This window comes from Macrosteles quadrilineatus, unplaced genomic scaffold, assembly GCF_028750875.1.
Source record: "Macrosteles quadrilineatus isolate MER2022 unplaced genomic scaffold, UCM_ALF_1.0 Scaffold_8__2_contigs__length_117827958, whole genome shotgun sequence".
Taxonomy (NCBI): domain Eukaryota; kingdom Metazoa; phylum Arthropoda; class Insecta; order Hemiptera; family Cicadellidae; genus Macrosteles; species Macrosteles quadrilineatus.
The window spans coordinates 99483513-99506277 of record NW_026542601.1 but is presented as its reverse complement, the minus strand read 5'-3'; the positions used below and the strand labels follow the sequence as shown (position 1 = coordinate 99506277).

At 33.9% G+C, this 22765-nt stretch overlaps 1 protein-coding gene across 4 annotated transcripts in view; it reads right to left on the bottom strand.

Annotated features, from left to right (window-relative positions):
* The window catches only part of LOC128999952 (ral guanine nucleotide dissociation stimulator-like 1), a 113201-nt gene extending 97396 nt beyond the window's left edge, over positions 1–15805 (bottom strand). For 2 of the 4 annotated variants that reach the window (XM_054426742.1, XM_054426743.1), the window contains exons 1-2: positions 6888–6950; positions 5834–6149 (exon numbers count right to left, since the gene is read on the bottom strand). In XM_054426742.1, coding sequence (XP_054282717.1) covers positions 5834–6004 — 171 coding nt within the window. In that variant the 5' untranslated portion in view covers positions 6005–6149; positions 6888–6950. Of the gene's footprint in view, positions 1–5833; positions 6150–6887; positions 6951–15273 lie in introns of those variants that run through there. The other 2 variants (XM_054426747.1, XM_054426748.1) reach the window with 1 other exon arrangement.
* Between the last annotated feature and the right edge of the window lie 6960 nt (positions 15806–22765).

Below are 22765 nucleotides of genomic sequence, written 5' to 3'. Positions count from 1 at the left end.
TTACACCTTGAAGACGATATTGTAGTTAAGCCTGACCGTAGTTAAACTTTAATTCTAACGCTATCTATGGAGATTAAAAGATTGCCTAAGCTCACGGACTTTAACAAATTTCGTTAGTTTTATAACTTAACAATTTAGTATGAACCCACGTTTGTGTTCCTGGTAGTAGCAAACCTAATTCAACGTGACCGTGTTATTTTAACCTGGGCGTGGATTTAAGTGGGTCTTTGTTTCATTATGCAATTTTTATGATAAAATATAATAAATCCAAAAGAGATCCGAATAGTCAACAAATAGAATGCATATAAATAGAAATATGCAACAAGCATGACTGGTTCAACTAGTAATTCAATGATTGCATCAAACTAATTCCATTGGTTAATTTGTTAATTGGCCCATTAAGTTCTGAAGTACTGTACGCATATTTTAATATTTTACAGTAAAGGACTTTTCGAAACTATAAATAACAAGATCACTTTATTATAATCCTGATTGTATAAAACCGCTAACCAGCTTGAATTTTGCATAGTAAGACAATACTTCCTTTCCTTTATGCATGTACTAAAACTAACTAGTATTATTTTTTTGTCCTAGGACGCTAGGCATGAGCCTTAAATTTGTTTCCACATTACATCAGGCTAGACCTATGGGTTGCGGAATTATCACATGGATAAAATCCATCTTGGTGATTTGGCGGGATTTGAACCCGGGACCTCAGGGACCGAAGGCCCGCGCTCTAACCACTAGACCAGCTTGCTCCCAAAAATACTAATACCACAATGTTTAAAAGCTTAGAGAATGTGCACTTATCATTGAGTAAATTTAACTTAACCATCAAGGTTTGATTAAATCAAAGGGTATTAAATCATATTTAAGGTAGCTGAAAACTTGTATTAATTTTAAGAGGATCTTGCTATGGAGGGTCTACTACATGATTGTTGTGAATCACTCTTGCTTCACTCACTATACACATGGAGAACAGCTGTTAAAGCTATGACTGCCACACACCTGTATTTGTGTGTCATATGATTACTACGTTGCAAACAGTGCCTTAGCTGTGTTTTTGCGACACACTTCTTGATTGAGACCATAGACTAACCAACACGTATGTTTTATCTATGTTGAGACCTTCATCTACGTGCAAAGAGTTATTGATTAGGGGGTTTTCCTAGGACGCTGGGCACGATCCCGGAACTGTTTTTCACATTAATTCAGGCTAGACCTAGGGGTTAGGCATTATAACTGACATAAAATCCATTGGTGATTTCGCAGGATTCGAACCCGGGACCCCAGGAACCGGAGTCCCGCGCTCTAACACATAGACCAGCTCGCTCCCCCCCCCCCAAGGTTTAAAAAGGTAAAACGTGCAAGTTCGAGTTGTTATTTTTAGAAAACGTTTATTTTAGAAAACGTCTTGTTTCCTAAAGTGTTGCACTAAAAATAATATTAGACCAAATTAACGTTTATTTCGGCTAGTAATCTTACGAAAATAACGATTTATTTAAAGCCAACTACAAACATCAGTTTTCAAAGTGGCCAATTTTCTTTTGGCAAAATTTTTTAGAAGGTGGATGTTTGTGGTTAGCTAAAAAAAATAATTTCAAAACTATACATTACCTCACGCTGCTTTTAAGATAAATATGTGAGTAGCTCAAAAGTCTAAACCTTAAAACCCACGCCATAAAGATATTGCCACTTTCCTTAACTCCTTGTTTTATCCGATTGGGAGAAACAGCGTAAAACCCTTATCCACTTCTCAGATGACAGAAATATCCTGTCTCCCTCCCCAGCTTCAGAACAAATAAGAATAGAACACATTCAGACTCGACCCTAAGTCACTTGTTTTCTACGAATATAATTTTCTATTTGTTACTAAAAATGGACAGTTGTTTGCTTATAGGGAAGTGCGAGTAGATATAACTTTGTTTTTTTTTTATTTATTGAATGTAACGTTAAATGTAAAACAACGTTACATAGTTACACACATGGTTACATGGTGTTACATGGTCGTTACACGGTTATGTGTTATATAGGTTTGTTTGAAGAATATTTCAACAAATGTTGCATCCTTGTAAAGGAATACTAATACTTTTAGAATCATAAACAGGGGTTTGAGGTAAGAATCGAAAAAAAAATTCACCGGGAACTACATCGTTCGGTATGTGGTATGCCTAATAAAATCAGTGTAAGCCTATTTAATTTCAACGAAGATGAAGTCATTTACTCATATGATTTACCTAATTTACGCATAATTTACACATTATTTAGTCATCTAATTTACTTATGACGTGAAGTTAAAAGTATTTAACACATTTCAGCTAGACGTGAAGCGATTTACTGTGCAGTGAGAAGCAAGACTGTGAAATTGAATTTTAACAATGCAACATTCATTAAGGATTAATTCTAGTGTAGATTTGCAGCACACTTCAGTTCAAAGATATTAAAGGGTATTACTTGGAATATTTTTCTTTATTTTAAATGCCTCTGTTCGGTTTCAATATTTCACTAAATCCATTATATGAACATACGTTAATTTCAATTCTTGCACTCATTCAACATGAGTCACTGTAATTTCCTAATTTAATACGGGTTCTCTTTGAATATACGTTTTAGTATTCAACCCTTTGGTACTTCGATTTTAATCTTTTATTTTATTCACACCACACATTTTTTAACAATGCCTGATTATTCAATTCACAAACCAGACACTGTTCACATACTGTCACCTAAATTGAAAAATACATTTGGGATAATAAGCTACCACGAGCTTTATTATGAACTGGACGTTTGTAAAGGAACCCCCCCCCCCCAGAAAATTCACACCCTGTCAAACACTAGTAACAAAATAACAGTAACAGTGTACACACCAGTCACACCACAACCAAGTGGTTCGGAGCCCAGACATCGAGGAAGACCCATTACCAACTAAACACAAGCATTATAGTCAAAGACACAAGCAAAAAACACTATATTTCGATTTGTGTATCCCTCTATTCCTAGTTTACATCACAAAATATAGATTGACATTTGTTAACATGTGGGTAAGTCAAATCAATGCACTGGTAATGTTGAACTATGGCTGGATAATATTAACGAACTTCAATATTGGACAATATATTATACCATCGCATAACATCAGGCCTGCCTAATACCAGCTTATCCCAAACCACAGCATATTGAGGAGCAAGTGTAGGGGGAAGGGGGGGGCATAAGCTGTATTGTCCAATCAGAACTCCTGAGAGTCTCATGGTAATCTATGTAGAACACTAATGTACGCAACCAATCAAGAGAATATGATCATTTAAAAAAAATATGTTGGACTTCAGACCTGCGACAAATATAAAAATATCTAAATTTAATGCCAAAAATACGCTGTGAATCCTGATGTGGTCATAGTTTTTTTTTTTTTTTTTTTTTTTTTTTTTTTTTTTTTTTTTTTACAAAAAACTGTAGGAAAATTTCGAGAAATTGTTAAAATTACATTGTTTGAGCTATTTTTTAAGTGTGCAACTTATTTAACTGAACACTATAGTGGTTTATTTTATTAACCTAGTTAGTTTTTCGTTCAATTACTAACTTATAAACAGGGCTGGCTAAAATTATTGCTAAATATTGTATCGAAATACAATATTTCTCAGGAGAAAATTGGTAAGTGTATTTACTTTTCGATCAACATTTCATTAATTTAATATGTCATGATATGATTTTATATGGTATAGCATAATTCATGTAACATCAATAATGATTAAGAATAATAAATACTTTGAGCACATACCAGCAAGTTTAAAACTCGTAGATTTAAAATAAATATTCACAAAAGTTACCACAACGCCAGATGTATTCCACACTAATTTTTAAAACATCGCAAAGAGTCAAGTAATATAAGCCCTAAACTTTTTTTATCAAATTACCTTATATCGTATAATGCGAAATTATTTGATTTCTAATTACTTAATTGACATTAATTTTAAAATTATTTCGTTATCGTTCCTCCAAATATTATTCCAATAAAAAAAACCTAAACACATTTATAATCACAAAATAAAAGAAACATACCCTCAAAACATGATGTTACGACACACCTTATATTTTTCAATGGAGCTCTAGGCACAAAGTGGAGTTAATTCGTCTACACGCTGCCTAATTAATACGAGGGTCACAGCCCAAGCAACTTAATCAAAACTCTAATGAAAACTGAGAACAACAAGTCTCTTAATAAGTCTGTCTCTACGACTCTGGGGGCAATGGTCTGCTAGAGTGCGCAGAATTGCATTTTGTCACCTTTGTATCGTGGAAAATCAACCCATAGAATCACAGAACAACGAGTGGGAAGAAATATTATTTCTTCTCTTATTTATTTTCAAAAGTATCACTAAACAGAAGCAACGTGAAATTGATAGATTTACTATCTAAAAAATTATAATTATTTGTATTTAAAACACAGAACGAAATCATGTAGCTCACTAAAACAATTTGTTATAATTTTAAAGATGGACGAAATTAAAAATCTAAAGTAGGTAACTTATACAGTGAGTTTGCTGTATTGTTATTCTCACAAGAGTATTCCGAGCCCTAACCATTGGACAAGTCCCCAAAACATTCTGTATTTTAACTGTTGAAACCCTCAATTTTTATATAGTCTTCAAATATAGAAAAGCCTTATCCTACTCAATTTAGTCTCCTTTTTTACGGAAAATAAGCAAAAACTTTCCAACTTTTTTACTGTACTTCTTAAGAATGAGTAAGGAAAGAAAATTATTAATAGGGAAAGTCAATACGATTTTGATGGTCTTAAAACATCATTTCCTTTCTTGGACAATCTTTCAGGCACGTTGACGGCAAGATGTGTTATCAGAAAAAGTGAAGTGGGTTACTAAAATTCCAACGGCCAAAACAGTCAATGGCCACGTAGGCACTGGGCTTTCAAATGAGGCAAAAAGACACGTTTTGAAAAGGCTCCAGGACCCACGAATTTTCTCAAACAAAACTTGTTAAATCCAGCCTCGCCGGTTCTTTCCCTCGTCCTGCCCTAAGTTTCCCCTTATCAACGCGGTCTGATAACATACCCTTGCCTGCAAGGATGTTCCTGGTGACCTTGTATTATGTATACACATCCGGCCTGTGAGAACCCCAGTAATTGTCTCTATTGTACCGCTCTAGCTGTAGTGGAACACTCATTTGCTCGCTTTTGTTTTTCAATGTCGTTGGTATTTCTAGGTAACATTGTAAAAATATTCACCAATTATGTCAGAGTTAGTAAAGGTACTTTCATATTATACGGACCACACCTAAATTGGTACGTATAATTTTAGTTTAGGCTAATTGGTACAACCTTAGGTTAGGTTAGGAATATTTTGTAATTTAAACTAATTAAAATCTTATTCGGAAGGTGATGTATCGGTGTGGTCGGTATAATACGAAAGTACCTTAGTAAATCGACAAATAAGTAATATTGTGGAAACATTTCGATGTTTACGTTTTTCAACGTACTACCAAAAATTGCATATTTGACTGGTGGGGTATTGTCTACATATTCTGGAATACTGTATTTTAAAAAAATGCAAATAGTCTTCACTCGTAATCCAAACATTGGACCGCTGATATTAGCTAATCGATTGTCTGGATAACCGAATAGTTGAAACAGTGCTGGCCTTTTAGTTTTAAGGCTACTGGTTCAATCCCAGTCCGAGATAGATTCTGGAAGATGAAAAATTAACTCTTAAAAGTTCTACGTGGGTTTTTACAACAACACAAACCGTGTTATCAGACGGGACAGATTATTCTATATTCCCGAAACAAAACAAAACTTAACTTCAACCAACACTTAATTTACCTTAAAATACCAGCGAGTGGTGTTCCGTCGTCGACCTGGACTAGGACAGTGGCAATGCAGTAACAACCCCTTGAGAATACTACCGTTTGACGTCGGGGGCTTCTTTTTGGGGGTGACGACTCTCAAATCAGGGGCCGAGTGGAAGAGATTTCTTTGGTTCGCCCACAGCATGCTACGCCCCTACACTTAAAGGTTCATTGCGCCAAATGATCTTAAAATGTCTTCACTTCAAAATATTTCAATGCACTTTCACAACACTATTTTTATTTTATTTAATCCGTTAACCTCTCACTGTTTGAAGGTGTCAAAAACAACACTATAAAAACAAACACTAAATAAATCACGTGGGTGGACAAAAATATTAAGTTTCGCAACACAGATCGACAGATCATCTGGCAATCTAACTAACGTTATCGGCCAGCTGGCTGTTATCTGTAATAGTGTTAGCTGCGATTGTACTATCAGTCTGTGTCAATAGTCAACTCAACAGTTGCATATGCATCAAACACTGCCTATTGACTCGTTTGGGGTAAATAATTAAGGAAGCGATAATTGATTTTCCATTAGCTTATGAAGGAGTCAGGGGGTTTAGTGTGTTAAAGCACCAAAAATGTAAAAAAAATGACCAAATGGTAAGAGTTTATTATGTTATCATGTAAGTTATGAAAAAACCATTGAACGGATAGTTTTAAAAACTACAACTTTTATTTTACAAAGTAACATTATTAGAAACAAGACTAACAATGTATTACGTTGTCATAATGGAGATCATATAATAGATTTATTTGTGTATTGGTAATATTTGATGTGTCAAGTTTACAAAATCCGCGTTTTACGTCAGAAAAAGGTGACATATTGATTTTTTGTGAAAATAGATCCTGTGTGTAGTGTGTGTAATATTAAAATATGTTGATGTGGGGTAAACTGCAAAATGTCAATGCTAGAGTTGGTAAATGTTAAAGTTTACAAAATAATTAACCAAATGATATGGCACTAAACCTCACAGAATAAAACCACACTTCACCCCAACACTAAATAATCACTCTGTACACACTTTTTCCATAACCAAAAACAAATTCTCGTTTAGCACTCCGTGGCGATAGCGGCGACACCTGACACCGTCGGCTGCGACACGAGAACTGGCGGGAGACGTCGGGACGTCAGTTTTGGCGGCAACTGCGATACCGACGCATGCGTGCTGATAGCAGCTTCCACAGGTGGTGGTGGCAAAGACCGATAACGTATCAGGTATCAGGCTGCATTCTGTGTACAACGTGTTGCCGCATGTAAACAATGCAGTATCAATCACGTGCTGTGATAGGATGATTTGATGGTTGGAAATAGTGTTATTGTGTTGGGTCAATATTTTATCATTTGTGGTGATTTTTTTATGATTACCAACCTTCAAAGTGATTTATAGACATAGTTATTACCTCGTCTGTATGGATACTTTTCAGGGTAAGTAGGCAGTAAGTGCAACTGGAAAGTACTTACAGCCATCTTGCAGCTAGCAACTCACCGTCTCCACTTACCCCAGCTCTAATCCACTTTATTTTGTAGGAACATGTCGAGTTTGTATTTTGTGCGCCAAACGACGTTGAAGGGTTAACATAAAACATGAATTTAAAGTTTAACTGTGATGTACCGGTGCAACACTAGGATTCAAATAGGAATAGGGACTTTTTATTATACAGATAATAAGTTCCTTGTAATTTTCTATCACTCAGTTGTGTAACTTTTGCACGTGAATCAGTTAAGTCCTGTCACTGTAAAGTGGTAGTTTTCATGATTTCTTTGTAGAGTATGTCGATTCCATATTAGTTATGCCAAACTACGTTAAAAGTTTTAAATATTAATTTGCAGTTTATTAATGTATAGAAATAAATTCTAAACTGCCACTCAACCAGGTTTAAGGCAGATGCAACACGAATCCAAGGAATGAATTAAAACTAGGAACGTTCTGTTTCGAACAAAAATAACAATGTGGAGTGGATGTTCAACTGTTACTTTATCATTTCAAATCAAATACGAACTTAAGCTGTTTAACCATGAGGTAATTTTAAGGCTGATGCGACACAAATAACATGTTATACATTGAGAAGTAACACTTTAGTATAGTTTAGTAAGTACTTTTTGTTACAACAAAAAATTGAATATCAAGTTCATTGCTCTGAAGTATAAAACAATAAGCAGGAGCGTGAAGCCTAGAACACAATAGACAATAGACACGTGGTCCAGAGCATGGGATGGCAACATGAGGTGAGAAGATTGGGATTAGAATATTAACTATCACATCGGCAAATTGATTCGATTATTGGTTAGAACTAAAAGGTTTGTCACACGGAAAACCTAGTTGAAAGGTTCTTATACAGAGCTACCCCTTATAGTACTTTTTTAATTATATATCTTGTGTATAGAGGACTGGATTAAATAGATGATATCCAGTAGTAATAAAATACTTTTTTCAAAAAATTGGCTTTGTTGAAAGCATTTTTTTATGATGTTATGGCCATTTCTACTGTATATTTATCAGTAAATAAATATTTTTGTAACAATTTGAATCTATTCACTATTCAGTGTTTTGGCTTCTTGAGGCTCTTAAACGAAAAAGTACACTTTCGAACCTAACGAAGACTGCATAATTCGTGGGCATAGCTTAATTGGCCTAATTATTTCCAAGACATGTAAAATGTATTATAATTTAGGTCTATAAGTAATGCGACTTATACCTTTATGTATCCACCACGGATTATTTCGCTATTAGCCAACCATAGTCAAAGAAGTATGGTCGATTTTATTAGTAATACTGTATTTATTACGCTACATATTTTAATATGCAAGAGTCTAATTCCTATACATAGAATGTAGTGTTGATATTTTAAAATTGCAACATCTCATATTAGATTAACTATTTATTTTAACTCATAAGAGTAAGAAGAATTGTTGGGAAAAAGCAACTAATTTTCTGAACATTCTACATTGAAATTATTTCAAACTGCAGTACATTTATGATAGCATTCGCAGGAAGACATGCTACTTTTTTCCATCAAATTAACGTCTGTGCTAGTTTCATCCCTGTATAACGTTAAAACACGTCACGTCACGTCACGGTAAGCCAGACCTAGACGTTACAGTCTGACGTCTTACGTCACGGTCAAAGCAAATCCGTTAGCGGAATCACCTGGTTCAAATCCACCATAGCGGGATAAAGTATACCAGCTGTAATACAACGTTTCCAGATAAACTTCACCAGTCCCTGAATTTTCGGAGAATCGATATAATCATTAGACACAGTTTTTTTTTACATGGCCACACAAAACACAAGACATGGCATATAGTTAATTGGCAAAAGGTTTTTTAATAGGTTCATGTGTGAAAACACACTTGACAATAGAAACATACGTTCGTAGGTCACTGCAATAAGAAACAGTTAAGTATACGCCAATTACAACCCTAGGGCGTAAAGGGGCTCTTTTCGAACCGACCTCAAGCTCCACAACCGAGGCGAAGCCGAAGGCGGAAAATGAGCGAAGGACGATTCATCACTGCCTGAGTGATATTAATGTTATTAATTGAGCCTTATAACAACTTATATGCTATTTGTTGTAAAACGATAACGGCACCTGCCGTTTTAACTGAGAACCCTTAAACGCCACAGGCGATTAAAATATAAAATTTAAAAAAAAATAGAAGAAAGGAGTCAACTATATCCCATACAAATTTAAAACAACACTACGAAATATGTCTTGTCTATACAAGCCTGCAATAAGTTTAGACAGTGTTAGTGTAATAGTGGTCTAATTAAGCGTTTCACTGACTTCACACTGTCAGACCACGTTTTATAGTGCTACTGCAATACAGCAATTAGTTGACGTCCTTACCTAACACGTTGTTAGGTAAGGACCGCAGTAGTGGAACACCGTAGCGGAACTGGATAACAATAACTTCTTAATATACGGGCTGCTGTATTGTATTCATTGCTACAGTGTATGTCTACCAATTACGAGTAAACAGTGATGTATCGATCGAACGAGTAATAGTGAAAATCGAAGTAGTGTACACCGATTGAAGCAGTATCAGACCATAACTTTCCTACTCTCAAAGAGGTTAGGGTTCATATTTTTTGCGAGCTAAGTAATAAACATGCTACTAGTATTAGTCACGTTTCAAATTAAACCAAAATTTGTGTGATCTTGACGGTGAAACCAGCGAAAGCTTCAATCTGCACGTATTATTTACAAACACATCATTATATTAAAATTTAACGCAAATCATACTGAAAAAACTTTCTCTTCAAGAATTTGCAGAGGATTCGCCTTTCATTTACATAATCATACACCTATTCAGAATGGAGAGGGCACGTGAAACCAAATTAATCAGACATTCAAGGAAGTGGACAACACGCTTGTTTCCTCTTTCAAATTACAGTAGCAGTTGAACCTCGATCACAAGATTTTAAAATCTCATTGAATTTACCCCCAATCCCATGTTATTGCAAACCTCAGTAAGAAGTCATTGAAAACAATTATTTAGATATCCCCACGATAGTTAGTTATTAAGGTTCCACTGCACCATTAGGGCTATGAGCTAACCAATAAGTATTTAAACCTTCCCCCACCCAATCCCTATTACATTAACTTCTACAGTTAATGTCGGGGGTTTGATTATTCAAAAATGTTGGTATCTTACTGTGATTCGGTTTCCCTGTTTTACAGAACGATCACCAGTTTGCTATAATGTTCCTGTATCGCGAAAAGGACCCTTGAATCTGTAAATTTTATAATGTACCAAATAAAATTCAGAACAAACATTACAGTTCCCCCAAACAATATGAAAAGTCATTAATAAGAAAAAAATTATAAAAAAGATACGTTGCGTCGGACAAAAACACCCCGTCTACTACTTAAACCATGTGTGTGGCAAAATAAAATTTTATTCTATAAAGTACATCCTTCAAACTTCCAATTACTTCAAACGGAAGGCCACCGATACCATCACAGGAGGTCGACTTGGTTTCACCATAAAGTACCTCTAATCCTACACGTAGAGTGTTTAATCCTTCTTGTGGTTTCACTAAGAAATTCTACACAATGATCGATTGAAAGTCGGTGACAATGACGTCAGGACGTGGTAGAGAGGCAGAGAAAGTGTTGTTGGCGCGGCGCCGGTGCGGGGATTTCTACAACTTGGACGTCCTTGAGACAGAGTCCCGGGTCTGGGCTGACCTTCCGACGCTGGGGACGTGGCAGGATACAGGACAGAGGCGACATTTGACCTGCGCTGTATCTGCGGGTAGAGACTTGAGCGAAAAGGCGTGAAGAATGTACGTTTTAAAATCTTAGGCAGAGGTTTTGGGGTCAACTGATGTAAAGACTATTTCGCGCATTATTGAAGTGGTAGCTAAAAAATACACTTTTACTAACTTTTTCCTATCTTAGAAAAAAACTATTAAAAGGTGCTCGACTGTTAAAATTACACAAAACGAATGAACCTACGGAAATAGTACTCATCGTAAGACCTGGACCCGGGACCGATTTAATTTTTCATTTTGAGATATCTATATGGGAAATTCGCTAAAATGAATGAACCTAATCAGTTTAAATATTTCAAAAGACAAAAGACATGAATGAATTGATATTGACGCCAAACGCCGTAAAGCAGACTTGACTTCTCATCCTATTGAAATCTGAAGTTTGTGTGTTACATATTGGTAGCGTAGAGTGCGCTTGTCGTATTAATAAGACACAAAAGAATAACCATTTAGAAGAACTTAAAAAATGGATTTAGTATATTGAAGAGTTTTTAGTCATTAATTACGTGGATAAAATTAAAAACATTTTAAATTTAAAAATTCCCACGTTATTTTTGTGGAGAATAATGTAGGCAATCTGTTGTGTTTACTGTACATGTTTATGCTTTTATTTCGAACTTGGCGAATTTATTTACCTTATACTAAGTTATTAAAATTTTCAAAAAAACGTTATCACCCTCTCTACAACAGCAAACAACGGTTACTTGTTAAATATTAGTGTTATTTAAACAGCTTTAATTGAAAATCCAATCAGGTAGGCCTAAGGTAATTCACTTCATCTGCTCAGGTTTTCTGCGGCGGGATTGTTATTATGTTTTGCAGGTTTGCTCAGTATACTACTGCGTATGAAGGAGTCTACGTATGTTCCGCGGGTGTTGGTGGTTGATGGCGTGTGGCGTGTAGCGTATTCACACGCATTCCCACACGTATGTCACGCACTCTCAAGTCCCGCTGCTTTGCCGCTTCTCCGGCGTTTCAACGACGGTTGGTACATATGCGGAAACGAACCGAACAGAGCCTTGTGTACACACGTAATAAGTCCGGGGTTTGGACCGTGTACTTACAAAATATTAAATATCCTCGCCATAGCAAACCTGCATACTAAGCGAATTTCCATTTGCCCGAGTTGTTAATATAAGCTGAAAATAACGATTCGTATTTATATTTATCCGAAAATAAATAGTTATGGAAACTGTTCTTAAATGTTATAAAGCCTAAGAATAATATGAGAATTTTACGTTTACAATATTATTTGAATTTTCTCTGTGACCAATAACCGTACAAAAGTACACTTCAATATAAAAAAAATTGTTAAGCACTTCAAAATGGTTTAGAGATACATTGGGAAAATTTTTGTTTTGAGGGTCAAAAATGAGAGAAACCAATTTTTACGCAATAAACCCCCAATATTTCCCGTTCCAATGGTCCCATCACGCTGGTTCGCGAACTTGTTTGAATACATTTAGGTTTACACGTTTGTACAAAATTTTATCGAAATCGGATAATTTTCGCTCGAGTTATGATGCTAACGGACCCATATACTGTAGGATAGGCATAGATAAAACATAGCCTACTTAGTCTATGATATATACAGTAGGCCTATATATATATATATATATATATAAATTTATTTGAACGGAGGGTGTTTTTGGCCTCTGGAGGAGACATCAAAATGAAAAAGTAAATCAGTCCCGGGTCCAGGTCTTACCATGAGACCTACGGTAATAGTTTATTATTCCCTATGGGAAATTCACTGAAATATTCAATGGCGTTGAAACACAAAAATCTGTGTTTTCGATGAAATTTGGTACAAACTTGTAAACTTACGTTTATTCTGACAAATTCGCAAACCAGCATCATCAGACCAAAAGAACGGAGTTATATGAGGGATATGTGGCGTAAAAATAGGGTTTTCTCATTTGTTTCTCCTTAAAACATACAATTTCCCAATTTCTCTCTTTTAAGCCATTTTCAAGAGCTTAAAAAACTACCTAATACTGTAATTTGATATGGTGAAGTGTTTCTGTACGGTTAGGGTTAGGGCTATTGGTTACTAAATTTTTTTAGAAAATTGTAAACTTAAATTTCCGATGTTATTGTTCAATAAGTAAACGGAGTTGTGGTTTGCTTGTGGATATATTTTTTAAACAAACTTGGCAAATTTATTTATTTTACAATCAGCTAATAATATTCTACTAAAAAACACACTTTATTGCCCTTTTTGTAGAAGCAAACAGGTATTCATTAAACCTGTTACTAAATCTAGATTCAAATGAAAATCAAATCAGGCAAATACAAATTTGCTTAGTTTGCAGGTCTGCTGCGGTGGGGTTTGGGGGTATTAATGTTTTTTACTGTGTATTTTCTACGGGAAAAATAATTTTTTCAGAAACATTTTATACTAAATGTATGAAGAAAGTTGTAAGTACGGTACTGAATTAAATAGAACCTAAGAGATTGTAACTAAATTAGATGCGACATGAGTAGTTTTAGATATTTTTTAGCTTCACAACAAAACTAAGGTTGAATTAACTGCTTCCTTGATTGTAATATAGGCTACAGCAATTCTACATGTCAACCCCATCAAAAATACAACTTCAATAGTCTTCCCTACCTTAAATAAAAATATGAGGCGCAAATACTCACTTACCATCTGCAGGGTTCCTATTTTAAACATGAGTAGACCCTTACCAACAGCTCAAAAACAAGAAAAATGGTACGCTAGAGAAAATACTTGTATAGTCTGAACCTACAGTCTTACCCAACATCATATTTTCAACAGATAAAAGAATGACTCATAGGCGTGTTAACAAATCAAAGTTAGATTAATTCTTATGATAAAAAGGTCAGTATTGGGCCAAGCATATAATTTAATGCACTGAAGGTTCAATGAAAGGTCCAGATTGGGGAATGAATAATTAGGCCTAAACTTATCCGATAAAAACAATACTGTGGGTGTGTGAGTACCTACTTTTCTTCATAAAAATGTGTGGGCTATAATTACATAGCCTAATTTTAAAAAAGCAAACAATCATAAAAAGAAGTTATCAAAATTTAAAACATTCTCACTGAACACAAACAGCCTAGAAATTGGAATGTAATTTTTGAGGTCAGTTTAAAAAAAATCTTTACTTAAATGGGTAAAAGGCTAATTTAGATAATTTTTATTGTAGATTTTAAAACTAGGTATTTAGTAACTCTATAGTTCCGTACATTGAAAACAATGAAACTTGAGTAGGTAACTGTTTTTTGTGAGTAACTTACATAATTTACACATACCGTACCTAGTTGGTACTACTTATAATTCGTAGCAACTATTTTTCAATTTAAACATAGCCTATTTTAGTAATTATTTACAATAACGTGACCATGGGAACATATCTAAGTTACATTAATTTAAATATAGGTATCACCCGAAACTAGATTTTTTTCTAAAGTAAGAGTGCAAAGTTTTCTCCGAGCTCACAAACATTAAGTGACTGGATATTTTTTTGTGAAGTTAAGTTAATGATACATAAGTATGGAAAACTGCTATCTTAGCGAGATGTTTGATTTCAAAGAGTAACATCAAAGTTCATAAAAAAAGCCATTAAGTTAATGTTTTTTTTTCAGTGTTATAAATGACATAAAATGTGTAGGTTGGGATCTTCAATCCACTGGAGCAATAAGTAGCCTAAGTTTATAAACTCCACAGTTTCGTCTCTAAACAATTAATCTACTTAAAATCAATCAACATTATAGGTGTAAACCTACCACCTACCTACAATGAAAAACAATATACAAAACCGAGCATTTTATTTAGGCTCTCAGTTAAATGTTTTGTTTTACTGTAATTCAAAACGCCACTGGCATGGACACTGAAAGGATACATTGTTGTACAAATGATCAAAAAAACTTACATCAGTTTGCGCAAACAAATTTAAGCTGGCAAAGATTTTTGCAAAAGCCTTTCTTTTTAATGATCTGCTGGAATATCAAGTGAACTAACTTAAGTTAATGTATAATATGCTGTACCCAATTACATTAATGGAGTACAGTTTGATGGGTTGCAGAAACATTCTACATAAATCCTTAAAAAAAAACCCCAGCCTAAGTTAGCTTTAACTTAACTTATCTCATAAAGACTTACCAGGCTATCTGATGATACATCGAGGTTCATTTTTCCTTCAGCATGTTTCCTGTAAGTAATCCAATACTAGGTAGGGCCTAATCCTCCAACACAACACACAGGAATGCAAACACTGTGGTTTCCCATTCACAACTCTGTTTCACAACCTTACTAGCAACAAAGCTAGGCCTACACTTTCTATACTTGCTTTTTGAGGTTAAGATCACAAAAATGCCTTTTATAAAAAATTAGTCGTCATCTTAAGGAATAGAAGCCGCGTTGATTTTTAGATTAGTTGCGTAAAAATACAATAATTTAACCGGAGCAAACATTCCCAATGAAAGAAAGTTTACACACATCCTGTAACAGTTGAATATTAAGGTTAGTGAACCCCATAGCGTTTTTACATAAATAGCTCGCACAAATTCACTTATTTAAGTTCTAAAACACTTTGAACACTTAATTTAAAGAAGTTATTTTATAAAGTAACAACATACACAAACACATAAACACAAACAAACTGGAAAACCAACAGACTGTTGTTGTGTTGTGACAGCTCCAACTCCAAACAGATGGGCCTGGACGGAACGTAAAGTCAGTGTCCTGCACTCAGTTGTACCAACCGCACTACTCCACTACTGCAATACTGGAGCTGGAACTGAAAATTCCCTCCCGAGTCCCGAGACGTGTCCTACGCTATTCCCACATATTCTGACGTCACTCGGATTGCAAACAAAAGATCACCTGATTGTAACTGTCAAATTAGTATGTATTTGTTTTGATTGGATTGTTATTGTTTTTATAATAATAAAAACAATAACAACCAAATCAAAACAAATACATATACGAATTTGACAGTTACAATCAGGTGATCTTTTGTTTGCAATCCGAGTGACGTCAGAATATGTGGGAATAGCACACCTATGTTTTTTCCTTCCACCATGTACATAAACAGGAGAAAGTTTTAAATTCTTTCTCATGTAGCTGTACTGGTATATAAGAACAGTGTATATGACAGTATTAAATTTCCTACCAGGGGCCCATTTCATAATAAACTACAAGCTACAAGTTACAACTTGTAACTTGTAATTTCCATTAGATTTGCATTGGGCGATCAGCTGATTTACTAATAATATTAGTTTGTACTTTATTATGAAATGGGCCCCAGTACTAATGTTAAGGCTTAGAGGTGTTTATTGCTTGATCATCGAATAATTTCTTTGATACAACGATCCGTCGGCAAGATTTCAGACATCGAACCATAGATTAAAAATGTATTTTTCTCCCAACGGTTACACCATTTTAGAATAGATATATATATATATATATATGACATGGGTAAATGTATAATTATGCTATGTTTATAAAGTGATTTAATCCAATTTAATGTATATTCCAAAATTCCAATGTAAAAATGGTGTTACCGTTGAAAGAATAAATAGATAAATAAATAAATAATCTTATATATTACAAAACTTTTGCAAAACTTATGACTGTTTTAAAACAAGACAATAGGAGCTTTAAATGTTGAAAAGAGAGAAAAAAATATGTGAAATAACAACCAACAAAAAAAATAACAGCAATAGCAATAATGATGTTATAACATAACAAACAACAAATTTAAATGCTGAGCAAAAACAATAACAACTAACCAATAAGAAATTCATATTAATTAACTTTTTGTAGCCCATTAATGGAACCATGAAATGAAAACTTTCACAAACCCTCACTTTAGCACCACACCGACCCTCCTTTTGAAAGAAGATGTTGAACCAGAAAAAGGTCAATCAGCGCACCAATCTGACTTCCTGTTCGCTGCAATCTCAATCTGCACAGGCCACTGTAGTATGCAAAAAGTGTTGGCTGATAGTGTCGCTGGAGAGGAGTTCTGGAGCGTGTTCCTCTGGGCACAACAAGATTGATATTGCGCCTATTGTGGAGAAGTTCAGGGCAGTCAATAAGGGCATTGATCAGCAGTTTGAGGAAAACAGCATCAAAGATCTTACGTCGTATATGTAATGGTTGAATATGAAGGAAGCTGCACCTCTAGCTCACGGATAGGTGTCCTGGTATCTGAAGCCAAGCCTAGGTATCAGTACCGATTTCATGGTATGAATCCAAAATGTCAAGTAGATACTCTACCTACCTACACTGGACTAGAGTACTTCTGTAACCGGGTACTTTTGTAACGGGTACTTGTAACTGGTACTTTAGAGTACCTGTAACTGTTGTACCGTACCCGGGTACAGGAAAGTACCCTTTTAGCCCACCTCTAGCCTAGGACCAAAAACATCCTAATGAAACAATCTTGTGTTCTTGCCAGTATCTGGATGTGGCGTGCCCAATTTGATATGGAGACCATATAACAGACCCATACTCCAAGATGGGACGAACCAACTACTAGTACAGACAGGATCACTCTTGTGTAATTGGAGACTTCCAATTACTAATTCCTTGGAGAATTCCAATTCCATGTGCATCTGTATATGAATCGTGAGAACGAGTTGGCACTACTGTGCTGAAACGGGCTAAGATCAGGCGTAATAATAATGATGCCCAAATCCTTCACTCTGTCACATGCTGTAAATAAAACATGAGATTGTAAATTCATATTTGTTTTGATTTTCTGTTTATATTTCGTAACCATCATGGCAACCCATAAAGCCCATGTAAATTTTTTAAAATTTCAAATTAATTTTTTTGTGCTTATATTTAAGTCTATTTCAATTTTTAAAGGGATGCTGCACATCTACAGGAAAATATCTTTCTAACAATATGTGTGGATTTTACCTAGGTTTCACACAAGCTGAGAAAAAATGTTTATAAGAAACATGCTTGCCTATAATACATGCAGAGACTAGAGGTCGGCCAGTGGTCGAAAACTCAAACCAAAAAAATATAATGTAGGCCTACAGACTTCTCTATTTTATAATTATATAATCCTATATATTTTGGTCTAAGAACCTTAAGTGAAATCCCGGCTTTCATTTAAGCTATTAGTTATTCAAATCGGACGATTTTCAAGAAACGGAAGGTGAACAACCAAACATAAAAAATATTTTTGATAAGGTTTTTCTATGATTAAAAATCAATCTCTCCAGTATTGTTTATGTTTTTTATATGTTTTAGACTCAAAATAATCAGTAAATTATATGCTTTAATTTGGGCTACTGACCGTTTGAATCAGTTATGCTCAAGATATCATAAGTTTGATTATTTCTCGGATATGATATTTATTTTAACGCTGCGGAGCAGCATGGGTCCTCTAGTTTTGACTTATTTTGAAATCAAATGTTTTATTTACATTTCGTAAATTTCATTATAGTATTTTACGTTTTACTGAGAGCTTGCAAATTTGATGGACAAAACCAATGTTTTATTTCTCTGCCACCTTATGTGCTTTTAAACCTGAAAAAGGCAGGGAGAAGGTTTTGCTATAGATTAACCAACACAAGTACTCAACCCATTGTAAATTCTAGTTCATGTCGGGTGACACTAGCTATCAGTTTATAGCCAGCTTAGAGTTGTTTTTTAATTATTCCCAACATGGGAAATTGGCTAATAAGCAACTCACTCACTCACTATCCACTGGTCTCTTTCAGTACTGTTAATAAGAAGTCGACCACCCACTACCAAATAATACGGGGTATAAATGTGCAAAGTGATGTGACAAATTTTATTCCCCAACTCTGCAAAATCATACATACTCCCTTAGTAGATTTATCATCCTTATGGACCAGCTGAAGGGAGTTTTATTGTTCCAGTGCACTGTAGAGGTTGTGTTTTGTTTACAATTTGTTTCCTGTTATTTCAGACATTTAAAACCTCGTTTAGCAAAACAAAAATATCTAATAAAAAACAATAACTCTTCCCCTAGTTATATAACCAAACAGTAAAGCACAAATCATAAAATTAACCATAAAATAATTTAAGTCGACACTAGTGATCATGGTCACCAGACATGAAAAACAAGCTTCAAAATTTACAATGGGATGGAAAGTCTACTTGTGGGTATAATGTTCTGTACTAAAATACAAGGGACCTAAGGGATTGTAAAAATTAAACAACAAAAATACAACAATAAAATTTAATATAACCCAGTTCTTTAAATAATCTTAATGATATAGTTATTTGTGTAACTAGTCGGCAAATAAGTGGCACTTTGCTGCACGCGGAATGATCTCGAGTGCAGCAACGGCCTTTTGCACTCGTGTTACACATATAAATAATTAGTCTTTCAAACACTATACAACACGTTTTTAGGTTCAGCTGGCAACACAAATGGTGCCCTAGAGAAAGTAGTACTCGCGGTCCGTATCACTCCGCTATTTTTCCTCAGCAAGAAATGTGCTCCGCGTTTGGAGAATATAGTTCCGTATGTTTTTGTAATTTGGACTGGTTTCCGCGCCTAAAAAAAATGCTTTAAAGGTATTTTCTTGTTTATTAAGATCGTAGGAGCGTTTTAAAAACGTTTAAAAGAAAAGTACAGAAAGTTCACAAATACCGAAACTATAAACACGAAATGACAGGTTAAATCGTATTTATGATAGTCAATCAGCTGCTCATAGTATTATTATCTTTAAGTGTTGCCAACCTATTTCCAAGCGTACACGGATTACGTGCATAATAGAACCACGCTGTTTTGTGTTGTTTCGTTGGAATCCTGATGTGTGGCAAAGTATAAACCGTACGACAAAGTATAAACCGTACAGCAAAGTATAAATATGCAGCAATTAGCAGCTTTCTGTACTATAAACAGTACAAGGAAGTCAACTTTGTCGGGTGACTGTAGGAAAAAATATTTTGTCTAAGATAACAGTTTTAAACAAATTAAAAACTAATTTAATAAGGTAACACCAAAAAGATTAATTTTAAAAGATATACACCCTGATATTACAGTTCACCACACAGTCGATATAGTAAGACTCTCTCTTACTCCACCCCAGGTTAAACAACACTCGGAATAATAGTCTACGCCACGGTAAAAATAGAAAGGTCAATTTATCTACCCAAGATTTTAAACATGGTTTGACCAACCTTTTAGAAATCTAGTCTTCCATAACTAAATTCATCACAGTTTAAAATAATTGAATCATGTCCTTGCAAGTTAAGTTTTTTTACAGAATCAAACAGGAAACTCACAATATTCTGAACTGACAATGTAAATTAATAAAAATGTCATTTTTGGACCAAACTACAAGACTGAAATATTTTTATTACCAACCTATTAAACATGGTGAACTGTTTGACATATAATTAAAAACTTGTACAAAATTACCTAAATTACAGTCTATAGTGTTTAATACTCCATTTAACCTACATCTATACCTACTAAACTGATTACAGACTTAGTGGAAAACCTACAGCGATGCTTCTACTATTGGATATTATTCCATAAAAATCTCTACCCTGATGAAAGATACAATATTCGTCCTGAAGAATGTTTGATACTATCAATGTATAAAAATGGAAAACCCATATATTTTTCAATATCTTACCCTATAAAGGTACATAATTATGTGGTAGAAAAATATTAAGCTGACTGGGTCAAAATAATGATTAAGTACAATTTATTGACAAGCTTAAAATCACAGTCTAAGCATTACATAGTAAAAGGTATATTGAATTCACAGTATTTGTTAATCTGGCGATAGTGGGGAAAGGTAGATGATTTGTAGCCTAAGTAAGTAGTTTAAAAACTAAAACATAATTTTGTAAAAGAATGTAAAATATGGCAGACACTGAAAATTATGGATGTTATTATATAATTAATGTTTTACTCGTTAATTAAATTATTTTCATGTAATGGATAACCATTTGAATCTAGTTATCGATGAATTTAAAATGAAAACAAATAAAACTTCCAGACCAGTGAAATTAGAGATATGATAATTAAACCTATATGATTTTTAAATGCATTTATGACAGATTTCTTTTTTAATTACTAGGATTACTTTGATGTTGAGTTTCACTGCTTTCTACTCCTAAAAATTCTTACACCTAACCCTGATTTACCCTTTTTCAAAAAAAAAACTTAGGACATTCTAACCAAAATTATTAATCATCAATATGTTTTACTTTTGGTTTAAGGACTATTGGCATTACAGAGGAGGCCAGGGACAGTCTTATCGCAGGTTATAAAATAGCTATTACAAACCATCAGTTTATTACCTATATCTGTGACTTATAACCAAGAAACAAAGCCACATTTATGGATATCCGATCCATTTGTTTTTTTATAGAAGGCTTGGTTTCATCCAGAAATGTTTGAATATGAAAAAGGAAACCGTTATAAATAAACAATTTGAATTTATAACAATCTAAAACTTTGGGGTAACTCAACCGGCGAGAAAAATAATATTCAATAAACACCAACTTAAAAATATAAACTAAATATTGGTTGGTTAAAAAACAATAGCTCACAATGTCTTTGTAGCTTGGATATAGGAAAGCTCTCAACTGTATTGTTTTATAGTAAATTTAAATAAAAAAATACCTTATCAACTTTACACATATCTAAAGAGTAAAATAATATAATTGCACACTTTTTAAAGACTAGACATTGATAAACATTAAAATTATAACAGCCACCTTCTAAGCACCAGTCAACATATTTTAAGTTATGAAGAAAAAACCATACATTGGTCTTAAAACATTTAATGTTAAGAACCGAAATAAAGATATTTGCATTAAAATCATAATTTACCTATACCATATTCCATGAAGACATAACAACAACAAGATATAGACTCTTATTCTTTCTATAAATAGTTAACCGATGAAATAACAGAGTCAAAAGCTAACAAATATGATGAATATATATGGTAACATACAATACAAATTTGTGATTTTAGGAAGAACTCACACAATGTGGCTAACAATTTGCAAAACAAACAAATAACATTGACAAACAACATATATCCAATGCAGTTTAATTTGCGTAACAAAAATTCTAAAAACTTAAATATTAACTAGTTCTATGGATGTAGTCCACTCTGTTAGAAAAACCAACAAAGGATTCTTTATGAATTGCAATTCAAAGCCACCTAAAAATATATAGGCTAAATACAGTGTTGACTAATTATAAATATATAAATGCACAATTGGTTATAAATCCAATACTAAACAAACATAGAAAACTCACACATTATTAGTGTAAGAAAAAATAAACAGGCCAAAGAGTAAGAAAGCATTTTGTTTTTGAACTCTCAATACATAAACCATAGGATTTTTGGATTTGAATCATACGGTTTTTATGGAATAAAAATAAAATCAAAATGTGTATTTATTTACTAAAGATACCAAGAGTGTGAAGTAAATCTAAAAAAAAAACTTTAAAATTGTTATACTTACAAAACCTTCTAAAGGATCTATTATTTGTTCTGATAGAGGGAAATTACAGAAAATGGAGTCTTTGGATGCTGTTTCTAATTCCTACATTTAAAATACTTGCTTCAACAATATAACTGCACAAATGCAAAACCATTTTCAAAAACAAAATAAGATTAAAATT